This window comes from Leguminivora glycinivorella, chromosome 4 (genome assembly GCF_023078275.1).
Source record: "Leguminivora glycinivorella isolate SPB_JAAS2020 chromosome 4, LegGlyc_1.1, whole genome shotgun sequence".
Classification (NCBI taxonomy): Eukaryota; Metazoa; Arthropoda; class Insecta; order Lepidoptera; family Tortricidae; genus Leguminivora; species Leguminivora glycinivorella.
The window spans coordinates 17746614-17764559 of record NC_062974.1 but is presented as its reverse complement, the minus strand read 5'-3'; the positions used below and the strand labels follow the sequence as shown (position 1 = coordinate 17764559).

General features: G+C 38.7%; 2 protein-coding genes across 5 annotated transcripts; one reads left to right on the top strand and one right to left on the bottom strand.

Moving 5' to 3' along the window:
• Positions 1-906: 906 nt before the first annotated feature.
• On the bottom strand, positions 907-5169 carry LOC125225453 (mRNA turnover protein 4 homolog). Its single transcript, XM_048129186.1, has 4 exons — positions 5010-5169; positions 4675-4919; positions 1671-1919; positions 907-1170 (listed from the first exon to the last, which is right to left on the bottom strand). The coding sequence occupies exons 1-4, from the start codon at positions 5035-5037 to the stop codon at positions 958-960; spliced, it is 735 nt and encodes a 244-aa protein (XP_047985143.1). The 5' UTR covers positions 5038-5169; the 3' UTR covers positions 907-957.
• A 738-nt stretch (positions 5170-5907) lies between these two features.
• LOC125225265 (14-3-3 protein zeta) lies at positions 5908-12782 on the top strand. Of its 4 annotated transcripts, none has more exons than XM_048128876.1 (5): positions 5908-6064; positions 9755-10090; positions 10751-10874; positions 11297-11460; positions 11867-12782. In XM_048128876.1, the coding sequence occupies exons 2-5, from the start codon at positions 9791-9793 to the stop codon at positions 12020-12022; spliced, it is 744 nt and encodes a 247-aa protein (XP_047984833.1). In that variant the 5' UTR covers positions 5908-6064; positions 9755-9790; the 3' UTR covers positions 12023-12782. The 4 variants fall into 4 exon arrangements, with proteins under 4 accessions (XP_047984833.1, XP_047984831.1, XP_047984832.1 ...); XM_048128874.1 differs by lacking the exon at positions 11297-11460 and adding an exon at positions 11048-11211 and having other exon boundaries at positions 5909-6064; positions 11867-12308; XM_048128875.1 differs by lacking the exons at positions 5908-6064; positions 11297-11460 and adding exons at positions 6193-6346; positions 11048-11211 and having other exon boundaries at positions 11867-12308.
• The last annotated feature ends 5164 nt before the right edge of the window (positions 12783-17946 follow it).

The window sequence follows — 17946 nt, the reverse complement described above, 5'->3', positions numbered from 1 at the left end:
AATAGTCGAAAAGTGATAAACCACTTTCTTGACTGACCGTATAGTCAACCAATTGGAACCCTAGGCCACTCTACAACCATGTCAAAATGATAAGCAGTAAGAGATTTCTTACAATCTGACTTATAACGTCACTGTGACATAGTTCTACAGTGGCCTAGGGTTCCAATTGGTTGACTGTACATACTAATCACTTTTGTAAAGAGAATCGATTTATAGAATGTGGGCTTTTCACACAGAGCGCCATCTATATGTACTGTTCCTTTTTATTCTATATGACCACACTAGCTTTTGCCCGCAGCATCGCTCGCGTTAGAAAGAAACAAAAAGTAGCCTATGTCACTCTCCACCCGTTCAACTATCTCCACTTAAAAAAATCATGACAATTCGTCGCTCCGTTTTGCCGTGAAGGACGGACAAACAAACAGACACACACTTTCCCATTTATAATATTAGTATGGATACACATTTCACTCATCACAATCTATTAATCTTTGTGTTGGTAGGTACACAATAAGGGTCTCTTAAAACTTTATTGCACAAATTAACAAAAAAAAATCTAATTGACAGACTTAACGCCTTGAGCCATTCTCTACCGGTCAAGTCAACCATTAGGCAAAACAGAGATTAGTTATGTTGGACAGACTTATAAAAAATTAAAATTTTGGAAAAACCCCCGACGGCGACATAGTGGACCGATTTTCATGAAAGATAACTAAGAACACTCCCGACTCCCTCAGCTTTCAAACAAAAATAAGGAAATCTAAATCGGTTCATCCGTTCGGGAGCTACGATGCCACAGACAGACACACACGCAGACAGACACGTCAAACGTATAACACCCCGTCGTTTTTGCGTCCGGGGTTAAAAAAGAGAAGGGAGAGAAATTTAAAATAACAAACTGCATCATAATAATAATAAGGTGTATATTATTTAAACCAACAGGTTCATACGGAACATTTATGACTCATCCTCTTCCATCTCATCTTCATTATCATTCTCCTCCTTGTCATCATCTTCTTCATTATCACTAAGACCGTCAATATCTTTGTGGAACCCCTTGCCTTTGGACCAATGGCACTTTATGGTGACTTTAAATTCCGCTATTTGCTTACCCAGTAGCTTCAATATACTGGCCTGTTCTGGCGTTAGGACAGCGCCTTTTTTGCATACCTGAAAAAATGTTACATTCAATTAAAAAACAGTTTTTATTTGGTGTGCATTATTGCTCACTAAAATGTAAAGCTGAATGCTACATTTTGTTTTTACATCTTTTAAATTCTGGCAATAAAGAGTATTCTATTTTATATACTATTGGTTTGTGGTAATGAGGAGGCACACTGACATTTTATCCCACCAGGCGGCGCCTGTGCAAGTGTCTAGGCATGTCACTGTCATTCATAATGTGTGAGAGAGAAAAAACATATCATCTTCTCGCTCTCACGTATGGACTAATAGGGTGGCGCCATCTGTCATAACCTTTAAGTGTGCCTGTGCTGTGCAGACATTGCCTCCATTGCTTAGCCAATTTTATAATTTGACAAATGAATGTAGAAAACATGAGAATTGATTGACGTATATGACCTGTACAAACAGAGATGTTTCACTTGGAATTTATGCATATGTAGTAAAGTAGTTTTAAAATAAAAGCTAGCTAATAATACTAATCATACCTGATATTCCTTAATAAGAGTAACAACACCTCTCTCAAGGGAGGTAGGCAGTCCGAGTTTCCTCAAATGGGGCTCAATAGTGTGAGAGAAATCTTCTAAAGGCCCCTGTGGCAGAATCACATCTTCAGTGGCTACAAAGCCCGACCGTGCATATTCAGACTCACTGAAATCATTGAACCACTGCAGGACATCTACCACATCTCTGTTAGTCATTAGGAGACCACATTGGCCTTTTATTTTTTTTGATAGCTGCAAGCAAAAAAAAAATTCATAAACTTTTATTAAAACTATCACAGCTTTCTAGGCAAGTATTTTTAAATTTTTCCATTCTGGAAGATGGAACACTTTGTAAAAAGTGCTCATAGTTGTTGCATTTAACATGCAATGCCAACAGACCTCCAGAAGATTGATTGATTATGGTTCGTTACAACCAAATTCTATAACACCATATTCCTAAAACGTTGCAATGCCTAAACAGATTAGTCTCATAATGTCAAAAACTTGAAATGACTTAAACCTACTTCTCTAGTAATTACCGTATTCCCAAAACATCTATAAGTCAAATTAACATAATACCAAAACTTCACTTTCTCAAAATGCCTAAAATGCAGTACTTATCCATGAAAATTGTATTTTTAGTTTTTCATAAATAATTAGCATTAATGAACTACATGAATACTAAAGTTAATAACAAAAGTGCAAGGAATAAATGCACACTAAATAAAATTTTAGGTATTCTGAGAAAGTGACATTTTGAATTTTGGTTATTACGAAACTAATATGTTTCAGATATTGAATGTAATAGGCCAATGTCATTTTGGCATTTTGATGTACTGAAAATTGCTATTTTTTAATTTTAGGCATTTTACTACTAATACTTTTTAACATTGAGACATTATAAAATTTGGTTGTCATGAACCGTAATTGATTGATCACACCTAGCAACAAAGCCTAGATACTATAAAGCAAAATTTTCGTACTTTTTAGTTAGTATAGAATTTGTAGAAGGTTTACTGAATATTGAATGAGACATGAAAATATGTACTACTCAAGTTTGAAAAATCTTGCTGGCTAATAGCTTTAATCAAATACGACATTCATAGTGATTGACATAATTATAACAAGGCAATGTATGGTGGGCTTGTACCACTTTTAAAGTTCTACAAAAAAAAACTGCTATAGCATGTGTCTATCTTTTAAGGATAGATGTAGATGTAGATGTAGTGTAGGGACGCCTGGCCGGATACAGGCGGGCTGTCGATCGCTGGTGCGTTCATTCAGCCCAATTCCCTGGAGTTGGAGCTGCAGGTTACTGTCCCGGCTGCTCTCCCACACTTCTCTCCTCAAATCTTCTTGTTTTCCTGCAGAACAGAAGGACATCTTTAAGTTTGACATCCTTGAGTTCATCTTCTCCCAAATTGTCTCTACCGAATGTTTCATGTCGCGGTGCCGCATACATGATACATTCTGCTAGTAGGTGCAAACTAGTCTCCTCCTTACCACAGTGTGGACAGGATTCGTCACTACTGATACCTATTATCTTCATATGTCTGTTAAGAGTGTTGTGTCCCGTTATGATACCGGTCAACATTCTTAGACTGTTCTTACCTAGTTTCAGAAGATACCTAGCTCTCCTTTGGTCTCTACCTTCTATCATCATCTTCGTTTGTCTGCAACTGGTCTCTCTTTCCCAGGCTCTTTGTGCTTCCATCTCTTTTATCCTCTCAATGACTCCTTTCGTGACGTCAGCTGACATAGGCAGAGCCGGTTCCGGACCCAGGAATTCCGTCTCCGCCCCCGCCCTTGCCAGCTCGTCCGCTTTCTCATTACCTGTGACTCCCTGGTGTCCCGGTACCCACGCAACCGTTACACTTCTATGCTTGCCTATCGAGTTGAGCTCTTCCCTGCATTCTCTCACCAGGGACGAGGTCACCGATATTCTCTTCAGAGCCTTTAGTGCCGCTTGACTGTCGGTGTATATGACCACGGCTCCATCTTGTTTATCGCTTTCTTTTAATATACGTGCACAGCGCGCTATGGCACATACCTCTGCTTGGAACACGCTAGTGTATCTCCCTAGTGGTATCGACACCTTTTCTCCTAGTTTCGGGATTACTATTCCCGCCCCTGCTAGCTTTGTAGAGCTTCTCCTAGAGCCATCTGTGAAGCATATAGTCGTTGGGTGCACGACCTCTACCTTCCAGTTGTCTCTTTCTCCTATATGTACCCTATACTTCTTATCGAAAATCTCCTCCCTCTTTATGAGGTCATTATTGACCATCAGCATTTCTAGCTTCGATAGTGCCTCTCTTTGTATCAGTGCGTGTCTCTTGTCCACGCAACTTCCTCTCCATTCCTTGCATGCTTTTATTCTGTACCACTGTTCCATGGCTCTCTTCTCTGCCTCAATCCAGAGGGGCTTTAAGCCTAACAGCACCTCCATAGCATGTGTTCTTTTAAGGATAACTAACTACTCTCTAAGCAAAGCTAGGGTGAGTTGCTATTGTGCCTGAGCTGTAAGTTCACATTTTTGACACATTTGCCTTGAAGTATGTTGCGATGTGGCTAAGACGTATTGTTTGCCAAATCTAGCGATTATTTACGAATTGGTTGAATCGATTAGGCCCTATGTACAAGGAGGTGCTTAAACAAATATACGATTTCTATCAACTTACTGAAATGTCATTTGAATCCAAATGACAGACTCTGCCACAGCACTAGTTTAAAAATAAAGGCGAAAGATAAATGACATAATAAGTAAATCCTGCGTGATAAATTAATATCGTAAAATACTCACTAACAAAGATTCGCAAAAAATGTAACATGTATTAGATTATGTTTAAAGTAAGCGAAATATTGTTTTTAAGTACTTGATTTTTTTAAAATATTATTACAGGATTTTATTTAAAATTACATTAGGTCGCGCCAGTTTACGTTTTGTGGATGCTGTCATGTGTCAAAAATGTGAACTTACAGCTCCGGGACAATAGTAAATATAACTTACCAGATTCAGCTGATCTTCAACTTCGTCACTTTTAGTCCTGCCAAGAGCTATTGCCATGACTTTATTTTTGCCGAAAAAGAATCTAGAGTCTTTCCATTCATGACGTAAATCTTTGAGTTTGGCATTTCTCATGTTGTCCACAGTAAACAGGAATATGTGTTCATATTTAGACAAGCTATTTCTTATTTCTCCTATAATTTTCTGTTTTAGCTGAAGTCCTTTCTTGTTTGTTTTTGTAAGGGATACTGTAAAGTTGAAGAATGTATAATGATTTTTCATTCATTAATCCAATAAATTACAGGTTGCTATTAGACAAGATATACTAAGATAATTACCTTTTTTATCTCTTTTGGATTTCGGCATTTTTCTGTTATATAAAACGGGTTCTTTAGTAGATTTATCTTACAAAATATAACCACGTTTTAGAAAATCACTTCGGTAGTTCATCAAGGGAAAACGCACGTGGTAAACAATGTATCTGGCGTTTCTCAGCTCACCATTGACATTGACAGCCAACGAGCGTATTTTTCTTTAAAATCTTCGCTACTGCTGGAGATACACCATAGAGTAGTTATGAGGTAATTTAAACATAAACTTTTCACAAATTTCGTTAATAGACGACTATCTGCATCTTTATCATCCGACTAAGACAAATAGAGACAAGTATAGCATATTTACGTAAAAAGGCTAGTATTATATTGTTTGTGGTTTATAGTCTTAACAGACTGTCTTACCATACCAAGGATGTGGTACGGTACGGTAATCTGTAGACAATTATACCCAACAAAAATCTACAAGATCTCGGTCGCATTGTTGTTTGTCTCTCTTTCTAAAAAAGGATAGCTATCTTTCTAAGGAATAGAGGTTTTGCTGCAGGATGTGGGTGAACTACATGTATTTGTGATTTATCTCGTAGAATAGGTGTAAAAACAATTACGTAATTATTTCTAAGAAACAATAAAATATTTTAATTTTTAAAATAAATTATTAATATAGGTATCATTGAGTTGAGTAAAAATTTAAGCACATGTAAAGTGTACCGTAAGTTTGTTAATTATAAATTTGTTAGTTTATCTATTACTTATAGCTACGGAAGTGGCTTTTCTCTCTTTATTACACCAATAAATGTAAAATTTTGTTTAAAAATACCATTTATTATTCAATATTATAATATTTTCATATCTCTATTTATATTTCAAATATTCCCGCTCAAGCTAACAACTTCCTCCTCTGTCATTTTAAGATGGCCGACGTTCTGTGAGAACCCTGTTCCGTTTTTTGTTTCCCCTCTGGCCCCGCCGCCGTCAGTGTAGTGTATCGTTCGCCGCAAGAGAAAAACTGATATTGTGCAGCAATTTGCTGTTTTTATTACTTTTTTCCCTTCCAACAAGTAAGTGCATCAAATTTCTTTTGAGTGCTAATCATTATATGTGTTTTATAACTCCGGAAAGTGTCCATGTTGGGAATTTACATCTCCATAAATGTGACTGTGACGCATAGAAGGAGTGCCCCTTGCAGCCATTTTGCCTGAACCGGCGACACGATTCCGCGGCGCGGTTAGCTATCATTCCAAATTTTGTACTCAAAATTATGTGTTTCCATTACTTTTAGTTTATAACGATTCTACAGTTTTTACGTCAGGAGTTGGTCTATTAGTGAGCTGAAACGATCTGTAAGTGTGGTGTCTTGGCCCATGTACATGCTTCTAAAGTCTAATTATATTTTTGGAGTCTCAAGTAAATTGTGGATTGGGCAGTTTTGTAGAAAGTTGCATTATTATAGTTGAGACTTTAGTAATTCTTGCTTGGATTTTGATTTGATCTAGTAGCAGGTGTATTGAACTTTCCTAGACGTAACCCTAACCAGTGATCATACTAGTGCGTCGTAATTTCGCCGTGCGTAGTCGTGCCGTTATCAATGTCGATTCGATAACGTATAAAGTCACCCGATTTATTTGCTAAGATTTAGAAGCATACTCCTTAACTCATATTAAATTAACGGTGCAGCGTTTTTGCTCTGAATGATTCATTGCGGCCGAATTTCCGTTGTGTAACTAGTAGAGGTTGTTGGGCAGAGCTTGGTACCTACGGTAGAGCGTTGGTGTGTCACGGCCCTTGCTTGCGTTCACCTCCGCGAGATGGACACGTGCGTGACATTGAGTCGGGGGCACACGACGCCCATAATGCTATTGTCTGTCAGATACACTCCTATTATTAATTATTTAAGTAATCCACTTAACATTTCTACCTTTCTCTGCCTGTAGCAACAGTGCTCTTGTTTGGAAATATATTTTATACTAGAAGCTAGAGATGGGTCGTGGGTAAATACCCAATCTACCCACCCAGGTATATACCCGGTAAATACCTATCTACCCGGTATTTACCCGTATCTACCCAAATTGACGGGTAGATTCATTTCATGTTGCACATGCTGATTTGTGTTAAAATGGAGATAAATACTAAGTTAGTGGTTGTAATTATTATACACAATTCAAAACGAAACTGTTCAGTCAAATATACAATAAAGATTACAGAAGTTTTAATGTATATTTTTAAAAATAATTAAAAAAATATGTTTTACGTGTGCTTTTTAGATTGCATTAAATAGTCGTATTTATACGATAAAGATAAACTTCCTAGTACTGGTTGGAGGGGGTTATGGTGGGGTTAGGGGGGGTAAAATGTATTTTTTTCATATTTCATAGAAACTATCATGAATATCGAAAAGTTTTGTATGTACGAACTAAAGTAGACACAATTTCCTACAAAAAAGTTTATATACATTTTTGTCATAAAACATACTATGTATGAGTTATGAGCTACAAAAAGAGATTTTGAAAATATTTTTATTCACATATTTTCATTTACAGTACTTTTTAATTTATCAGACTTATAATTTATATTAAAAGCATTTTAAATTATTTCCGTGTGTCAGAGAATGATATTACACCATTTTTATAGTTGGAAAGATACACTAAAATCACATTTTATCTCATAGCAACCTATTCGTTCTCAATTTGAATAAACATTATGTGTACAATTACAAAGACTGACTTAAATTAATCTATTTTAGCCCAAAACACCATTTAAAACGTCAAATTTGGAAGAAAAATGAAAATACCCGCGTATTTACCCGCGGGTAGGTAAATATCGGGTATTTACCCGGTAAATACCCACCGTCGGGTATTTACCTGGGTAGTTACCCATCTCTACTAGAAGCACACTAGAATCAGGGTCTTCTTCAGTGTCTGCTTAGTGCAAATTTATTCATCACTTTGATTCATTATAAAATCTCAGGGAATACATTCGGAAATAAAATGAATTCAACAGGATGATGATATTGAATAGAAAGATGTGTCTCATTCAGTATGAGTCACTCATCATCATAAACTTACTGAAGCTTAACTTGAGAAAGAGCTTGGATCCTTTATTATTTTTTGTTTGAATTGTACAGTTAGGTGTGGCCCTGTGCATATTTTATGAGATAAGATAGGTCTATAGGTATTTTTGTAGAATTTGTATAGTATTTTTGCAATTATAAATTATTTGCACAGTTGAGTTTAATTAAAAAACAAATAAATGAAAATATATAGGCAAATATCCAATTGCTTAGTCGTCATTCGTTTTCTATTATCACTAATTATCAGGCTATTTGTGACTTCAAAATGCCATTGATGGGTGTTGCAGGGGTTCATTTCTAATTCAATTTGTATAGCAATACTGCCATATTTAACACCTGTTTTGGATGATCAATAATAATTCATACCTAAATAGAAAAATGTTCTGTACAGTTATCAAACAAAAACTAAATAAAAAACCAGCTGACCAATCTGTCAATAACTGTGCAATTAAGAATTTGACTAGGTATGAGACAACTGCTCACTGAGATATAGAAGACTAGTACTGTCAATATCATTAATTAATGATCAATCATCAATGTGGGAGTACCTCTGAAACCAAATGACCAGATAAAAGTAAAATTAATGCTCTACTAATTTGGTACTCATAATTACTAACTACTCAAATCTCTGCATATCATATAAAAAAAAATTGGTAATGTGTTAATTAGAAGACAACAAGAAAAAATTATGGACAGCATAATTAGTAAATTTGAATGCCACACCGGCCAATTTGTTTTTCAAATCCCATACAGCTACTAGCTTGTCTAGCTTTGCCCGTGACTGCACACATGGGGTTCGGTTTGTAACTCTCCCTCCCCAAGGGGGTGGCTTTCCAGAAATAAAGTACTATATGTGCATATACCAAGATTGAACCTGCAAGAGTTCATCAAATTTGGTTCAGTACTTTTAAAACAACTTTTTTATTTTACTTTCACTTGTAGTGTATTTTTTTTTGCATGGATTTGTTTTACAAAAAAATATTGTGTTATCCAGTAACACAATCAGTATATGACTTATATGTTTGTTCCTTTGTAAACTACAACCACATGACCTGTAACTACCTATTTTCCTATTTTTTGACCCGCTCAGTGGATGTTAGTGCAATATAGCTTAGCAACACGACATGGGTGGTGATACCTATAGGTGTATGCATAGAGGGGTAGGAAGGCACCTAGAGCAAGGGAAGGAGGTAGGTCGGCATCGGTGGGTCGGCGCCGCCGGGCCGCCGGGCCGCCGGGCGCGGTGCACGGAGCCGGGCGCGGGTGGGGCGAGGGGTGTGTGCAATCGTCGCGCTAGTCGTATTTCGTCTGGAGTGTTTATCCCGCGTCGGCGGATCAATACCGGTGGCGCAGTGGCGGTGGCCGAGCGACGGCGCGGCGGCGGCGCGAGCCTCCTAGCCCGAGTCTGTGAGATGCTGTCGAACCGAGCGGACGCCGCGTCGATGTCGCGTTTGGCGTGAGGGGTGCTCTTTGAGCTGTTCAGTTTTCACACTGCGCCAGTGCGCTCGTGGCCTCTACACAAGGTGCTTTCCGCATTCCATGATGACAAATACCCTATCTGCGATTCGCTTCGGCGAAAGTGACGCCTAACGATTAGTCTTTCTGAAGGATTAATATTTCACGCGAACCTTCATTGTAGCAATTTGTAGGTAGTTGAACTAGACCCGTAACTTGATTGCAGGGGCATCAGTGAAATAATCCTCTTTCATCGTCCACGATGTCCGTCGACAAGGAGGAACTGGTGCAGCGCGCCAAGCTCGCGGAGCAGGCCGAACGATATGACGACATGGCGGCCGCGATGAAGGAGGTGACGGAGACCGGCGTCGAGCTCAGCAACGAGGAGAGGAACCTGCTCTCTGTCGCCTACAAGAACGTCGTGGGTGCCCGACGGTCCTCATGGCGCGTCATCTCCTCCATTGAACAGAAAACCGAGGGATCGGAAAGAAAACAACAGATGGCTAAAGAATATAGGGTTAAAGTAGAAAAGGAGCTCAGAGAAATTTGCTACGACGTATTGGTAAGAAAAACTTCTAGATGCTTCTCTTTGCCGATTTAATTAACATTTCATTAGCTCTCAGATCTCGATTCCGAGAATCTTATTTATCATATCTGCCAATTAGCGGCAGTTACGGAATTCGTACCGAAATCGAGTAGGATTAGCTCGAGCGGTCGCCTACGCGGGTGACGTCATGCGCGTCGCCAATTCGAGGGGTGATGCAAGCGACAAGTTGTCGTGTCGTGGTCATTTCCTCCGATCGGTACGTTTCGGCGGATCATGGGCGTTATAGCGGCGGCGTGCAACCGCCGGGCGCGGTGCGCGGTGCGGCTTTTCCGAGGGGAGGGGGTGGTGACGTAGTGCGCCGCGTCACTGCGCGCGCTCCTATCCCGTTTTCGTTCGTTGCCCTGTCGAGATACTATTCGCATATTAATGTCATTTTTAACCGCGTTGATAATCAATTAATTTTTTGACATTACAAAATAATCATTTAAAAATATGTGAATTATGCAATATTACATTTATTTCTCTAAATAATAGTAGAGTTGAATTCTTAGAGCTATTGAAATGTTTTTTCTCTTCATTTTATTTTGACACAAATAGTCATTAAAAAACATATTATTCATTATATTACTCAATTGTTGAACAATATTTTTTTAATCGTGATTGTTTTTTTTTCAGGGTTTACTTGACAAGCACCTTATTCCTAAAGCTAGTAATCCAGAAAGTAAAGTATTTTACCTTAAAATGAAGGGAGATTACTACAGGTACCTCGCAGAAGTGGCCACAGGAGAAACCAGAAATTGTAAGTTGCATATTGAACATTTTTTGTACCATTAAAAATTCCTGTCATATAGTTCTGCAAATTGAATCAAAAAGTTTGATCTTTTTATAATATTTCGTATAAAATCTGTTATTACTAAGTGAAAACTATTTCAGTTCTCTAAGTTCTCTAGTAAAATAACATTTATATTACAGCTGTTGTAGAAGACTCACAGAAAGCATACCAGGATGCTTTCGAGATCAGCAAGGCGAAAATGCAGCCCACGCACCCAATCAGGCTGGGGCTCGCGTTAAATTTCTCCGTCTTCTATTATGAGATATTAAATTCACCAGACAAAGCGTGTCAGCTCGCCAAACAGGTCATTATTTGTGTCAGTTTAAGCATAGGCTGTGCTGGCTGGCACGAGTGTAGAGGTCTCGTATAACATGCTCGCTTGTCCTCAGCTGTCGTGGAAGACTCGCAGAAGGCCTACCAGGAGGCGTTCGACATTGCGAAAGCCAAAATGCAACCGACCCATCCCATCCGGCTCGGTCTCGCGCTCAACTTTTCCGTCTTTTATTACGAGATTATCAACTCCCCTGCGCGAGCGTGCCACTTAGCTAAACAGGTTCTGACACTCAACACGTTGGTTTGCAGTGTGCTCGACTGCCTGTGCTCGCGCCGGTCTCGAATAACTCCTTACTAACATCGCGAAAGATCAAATCTCTTATCTGCATGGATTTTCTTCCAAAAAACATTTTAAATTGTAATGGACGACAACTAATCATTTTTGAGCATGATGGACATGTAAAAAGCGATTAACCTCTTAATCCTCGATCCAGCCAGTAACAGTGTTTTTGTTATATTTAGACATTTGAATGGAGCATTTTGAAAACTCTCAAAGTCTTAAAATTCATAATCACTTTGGTCGTTTTTAAATTAACTCATTCAAATATAGTATGATGTACATTTTTTGAATCGTCGAGTGCTATTCAGTCGTGGGTGGAAAGTAACGAGTTTGTGGTGTTTTGCAGGCGTTCGATGACGCGATCGCGGAACTGGACACACTGAACGAAGACTCGTACAAGGACTCGACGCTGATCATGCAGCTGCTGCGAGACAACCTGACGCTGTGGACGTCGGACACGCAGGGCGACGGCGACGAGCCCGCCGAGGGCGGCGACAACTAATGTGTCCTCCCCCACATCCAATGTTCTCATCGGTGTTTTATAAGAAAACGAGTAACATTCGAGAACGCCGCGCGGGCCGGACTCCCCGTCCCGTCGCGAGCCGTCGCTTGTAAAAAAATGTTAAATGTCGTTCGCAGCGGACCTTCACGTTCCGTCTAAATGTTATGTGTCATCTTTGACGGTTTTGTATTTCTGTATTTACACTGGATTACAGATATCGAGCTGACCTGATGAATATAAATATTTATAACTTAAGTTATTAAAATTACGGTTTCTTAAGTTAAAAGTGTTTTCCTTTCATATTATTAAAACTTGCAGCCTGGTCGGCCCCCAATGAAACATTCCTTTCGCCGCATGTCCGCAGTGAAATGGAGTATGATGGTGAATGTTATAAAGAATAATAGTGATTACATTTGTTAAAGTGCGCCCAGTGACCCGTTGAAGTTAGATTCATATCGACCCGCTAACTGTAATGGCTGTATCGAATAAGGGCACAAAAAAGTTGTTAGTGTCTTATGTGGTTTTGTGATGTCCTCTATAAAGTTTTAATTATTACCAAAGGGAAACTAATAGTTGTTGACATTAACCATTTTGTTGTGCCCGTCACTGATTAATAATTAGCATTCTGAATTTTTCAGGCATTTATTAGCAAAATAGTCTTGTGATGGACATATAATTGTAACATTTCTGCTGCATTTTATCAGCCATTAATCTATTATATTTTTCATGTTTTCACCAATAAACTTTTGTATTAAATACACTTTTTAGTTTTAGAATCAACAATGAAATAAACCGCCACCTATTAACCCCTAAGATATTGTTTGTCTAAATGATTTTATCTCTTTAATTTTACAGTAATCGAAGCAAAGTACTAAAACCATTGTTACCAAGTTAAAAGTCAAGGTAAACACCCTAATTTGATATTGGCTTTTATTATACTGCACAAGTGGTTAAGCCCCTTAATTCCAAATTTTTTATATCTAATAGGTATACAATTATTATTATTGAGTATGCTGGTCTAGTTCCTGTGAATAAAACATTCAAGACTAGCAATGATGTGCCAAGTGCTAAAAGGGCAATTTGTAAAAACAAGGACCAATCGATTACCTGTGTACCATTGGCTTCGGGCGCATGCGCCAAGCTTATTGTGTTATGGATATGGACCTTTGGGAATATTTGGTTTTATATAGAAATTTCATCCAACATTGCTATAGAGATTTTGCCTCCGAAGGACCTTTACGATGGACGGTTGTCTCATAAATAAGCTTAAGCACCATAAGATCCGTATTCCATTTTAAAATAACGAAATAAATACAGTTACCTATAGATTTTCAATTTTATCGTAATCCAAAACATCATACTTTAGTCGTAAACTTAAACCCTTCACGTCACGCGCCCCTTAGCTGCTTCAATGAGCTGAAACTTTTCAGACAAGAAGAAAATCTATTGTGCACTCGGTTGTACGCAACCTCGAGCTTGCTGAACCATGCCTATAGATTACTGTTTAACCCGCGCCACTGCCCAGGAGGAAAATTAAACTGTAATAAAGCTTTACAAGGGCCATCGCGAAACCTGAGATTTGAATTGTTTTAGGTCATTGAAAACTGACGTTGATTATAATGATAACAGAATCTGCTGCGACGGTAGGACGAAATGTCTATACTCCGGAAATTTCGGCCCGCTTTGCATGAGAAGTAGATATACATTGAATGAAACATTATCAAGACTAGCAAGATAAGATGTTAATACAGGTAATTATTGATGGTGATGAACCCTTTTTAGGTACTATTCCGAAAAACGATGCATAGAACCCAAATTGGCCCAAAGCAATGGTATGCTTAACCCACGCTTAACCGCACGATGCTGTACAGAGTTCCGTCAAGTGTGGAGTGCCGAGTGATGTTGTTGATTAAAACGGGAATATTTCCCTTATCATACCTGTTCCTGGTTAATTCGCTTGACGGAACCGGAAGATAGCAATCTATGCCGATTGACCTGGTATATTTCTAACTAAAACTTCATCGGTCTGGCAACAGCAAAATCTAAAAAGAACCCCAGATTGTATACTTATGTTCTTCCCGTACGACTATCACGTACTAGATAACAACAGATGGCGTTGGTTTCGAAAAAATACCCAGTATATAAAGCGCATTTCAAAATGCATGTTACTTGTGTAAGATTGCTAATGTCCTAATGTGGCAATAAGGCAACTTTGTATGGAGACTACTGCCATTATGCCATACCCATACCATACGTGTATATCGGTGGTACGGTACTTCGGTATGTTTCCGAATAAGCATGTGCCGGATACGTGCTCGGAAGTAGTCTGAAGTACCTGAAAAGAACCCACGAATATTCGACCACTCTGTCGAATATAAATGAGTTAGTATTCGGCCGAACCTATGTTTACACAAACCTGTAACTCGTTACTACTCGTACATTCTCGTGAGCGCTTGAATTTATTGACTACCAAAAGTCTGCTAACGGTGTGCTTTGATGGTAATAAAACGTTTGTCATCATTCTTAGCTGTCACTTAAAATGTACGTATGTTACGCCGATACGGCCGAACCGTACTCCGACAAACCTACTTTTCATAACATCACTAGTAGCTAGTAGGTATCCATGTGTACTGAAGGAACAAAGTGTCGGAAAAGATTATGACGACGACACGACGCTAAAGGCTCAGCCACGACATTGGTCTAAGCGCGACAGCGGTGAGCGGCAGCCATACGTGCGAATGAAAAGTCCCATCGCTGTGTCTCGCTCCAATGTATGGCCGCCGCTCACCGCTGCCGCGCTTAGCCCAATGTCGTGGCTGAGCCGTAAGGGCCTTATCACACTTGCGATTTGAAAGCGAAACGAACGTGCAGCGAGTTCGCCGCGAGTACGCAGCAAGCTCGCCGCGTCTAGAGTCGAGACCTCATGCTGTATTCATCAGCAAAATGAATTCCTATCCACTTTAGTTTAAGTCGATATTTGTAGTAGTTTATTATCTACCGGACAGTGGACAACCAACAATAATGGCACCGTCGGAAGATTCAAATACTGTTGCAATGGATATCGCGACGAACACGCTGCGCACTCGCGGCGAAATCGCTGCGCGTTCGCTTCGCTTTCAAATCGCCCGCAAATCGCAAGTGTGATAAGGCCTAAGTTCTGTTTAAATGGAGCATAGCTATTTTTATTCAACTGTGCGAGGAAGGGTACATAATAACATATAATTAAACTGGTATAAGTGCGTTGGCGGCATTGAAGATGGGACTTGTAGAAATATCAATACGAGTATGCCTTATGATTATGAGTATTATGACATGACATATTTTGATTAGATGTAAATCTGATTACTACGGTACTGCGTATGCGTCTAGGCGCTGTTTTGGGCACTGAAGAAATGATTTCCCAAATAATTGCTGATAATCTTTATATTCATTACGAGCTGTGAATCATAACGGAAAAAATAAATCGCGTGGAGAATCTGTAAAATCAGTACGCAACGCCATCTATGAACGATGGGTCATCACATTACTTTCGTTGGTGAGTAGTGACATATCGCATATTCACAGATGGCACTGTGTGCGGGTGTTATCGATATTTGGCTAAGTAAGTATAGAGTTAACTTTAGAATTAGTATATAATAGTATCAATTGTAATTTCAACTCAATTTAAAATATTTTCTAAATATGTACATGTGACGTGTAAAAGTGCCCCTGTGGCCTATTTGCTGAATAAATTATTTTGATTTTTGATTTGATTTAAGGTTTTTTTAAAGATGGCGCTGGCGCTGGTACATTTTCGCCTGCTAAACGAATTAAGAACAGAATATATAATTACAGAAGGCTCATATCATACGTAGTATCTTCTTAGTAGTTTGTGCTCGTATCACTGTCAACGGACCGCATGCGAGCAGCCGACAATAATAATTACAGTGAAACCTGGATAAGGGAGAATTCAAGGGGCGAAAGAATTGGTGTCACTTAAGGAGGTATTCCATTTATAAAGGGTCTCACTTAGACAGGTAATAGTTATTTGTTATACAAGGGGGCAAAGTTGTATTTTAACGCCGAGTGTGGAATTGAAAAACGAGGAAGGATTCTATAGTTGAACCACGAGCGAAGCGAGTGGTTCGAGAATAGAATCCTGAACTTGGCGAGTTTTTCAACACACGAGAAGTAATAGTTATTTGTTATACAAGGGGCAGAGTTGTATTTTAACGCCGAGTGTGGAATTGAAAAACGAGCAAGTGAAAGGATTCTATAGTTGAACCACGAGCGAAGCGAGTGGTTCGAGAATAGAATCCTGAACTTGCGAGTTTTTTAACACACGAGAAGTAAAATATATTTGCACCCGAGTGTAACACAAAACTTTTCCCCTCACTATAGCGAGGAAACTACAACGCAAAAAATGCGTTTATCACTGATTCCAGTAGTTCCACAGGTGGTAAATCATCTTTATTACTAGATTTACCTACTTTTATCAATTTTAAAACAGTTAATTTGACTATATTCAAGGTCAAATTACTTTACCCACTAGTGGATAAAATGCGTTTTCACCCGCTGCTATTAAAGGACAAAACACGTGTTTCCGAGCTAGGGAGGGGAAATAGTTATTTGTTATACAAGGGGGCAAAGTTGTATTTTAACGCCGAGTGTGGAATTGAAAAACGAGCAAGTGAAAGGATTCTATAGTTGAACCACGAGCGAAGCGAGTGGTTCGAGAATAAAATCCTGAACTTGCGAGTTTTTTAACACACGAGAAGTAAAATACATTTGCACCCGAGTGTAACACAAAACTTTTCCCCTCACTATAGCGAGGAAACTACAACGCAAAAAATGCGTTTATCACTGCTTCCAGTAGTTCCACGGGTGGTAAATCATCTTTATTACTAGATTCACCTACTTTTATCAATTTTAAAGCAGTTAATTTGACTTTATTCAAGGTCAAATTACTTTACCCACTAGTGGATAAAATGCGTTTTTACCCGCTGGTATTAAAGGACAAAACACGTGTTTCCGAGCTAGTGAGGGGAAAAATATATTTGCGCCCGTGTGCAACACAAAACTTTTCCCCTCACTATAGCGAGGAAATTACGACGCAAAAAAAACGCGTTTATCACTGCTTCCAGTAATTCCACAGATGGTAAATCATCTTCATCACTAAATACATCCACTTTTATCAGTTTTAAACCAGAAAATTTGACTATATTCAAGGTCAAATTACTTTATCCACTAGTGGATAAAATACGTTTTTACCCGCTGGTATTAAAGGACAAAACACGTGTTTCCGAGCTAGTGAGGGGAAAAGAAATTGTACCTTTTTGTATTGACCAATTTTTACTATGGGACCAACGCCGAAATACATCAGAAATGTCTGGGTCAGACAGTCAAAATGTGTGAAAAAGTTATTATCGCAATTTTTTACAGTACTTTATATATGGCGCAGTTTTTCCACACTAGGGTGCAAAGTAGTACCTACTTGTCAATGTCAAAACCTCAAAGGGTCATTATGTACCTATTGTAAAACGATACACGAGTGAAGCGGGAATTGTCGATTTTAATGTAACTACATATCATCATTATATCAATTATTGGAAAGCGCCAAATTTTTGTACCTACTATCGCGTGAGTTGGTAGGCCCCAAACGACCTTTAATTATAATTATTACATGCAGTACAATTTTAATTTTACTCCACTTTCACACTCTGTATACTTCTACTGAGTAGGTATTTTATCCCAGTATGTTCTCGTGCTATTTATACTCCACACTTCGGAGCCAGTAATGTATTATTGTGTCTTAGAAATAAATGTAAAATGCAAAAAAATTAAAACTCAGCTTGTATTCAAGAGTCGTTAAACAAAATGTTGGTCATTAGACTTATATTGACCGGGATATAGACCGTGATTACCTTTTTGATTTTTGTCGAGCT

Coding starts and splice junctions, on each gene's coding strand:
- LOC125225453 (XM_048129186.1), bottom strand. CDS start 5,037: ATGCCGAAATCCAAAAGAGATAAAAAAG. Junction 1,920..4,674: donor TTGAAGATCAGCTGAATCTG/GTAAGTTATATT, acceptor TTTTGCTTGCAG/CTATCAAAAAAAATAAAAGG. Junction 1,171..1,670: donor CTCTTATTAAGGAATATCAG/GTATGATTAGTA, acceptor ACATTTTTTCAG/GTATGCAAAAAAGGCGCTGT.
- LOC125225265 (XM_048128876.1), top strand. CDS start 9,791: ATGTCCGTCGACAAGGAGGAACTGGTGCAGCGCGCCAAGCTCGCGGAG. Junction 10,091..10,750: donor AAATTTGCTACGACGTATTG/GTAAGAAAAACT, acceptor TTTTTTTTTCAG/GGTTTACTTGACAAGCACCT. Junction 11,461..11,866: donor CGTGCCACTTAGCTAAACAG/GTTCTGACACTC, acceptor GGTGTTTTGCAG/GCGTTCGATGACGCGATCGC.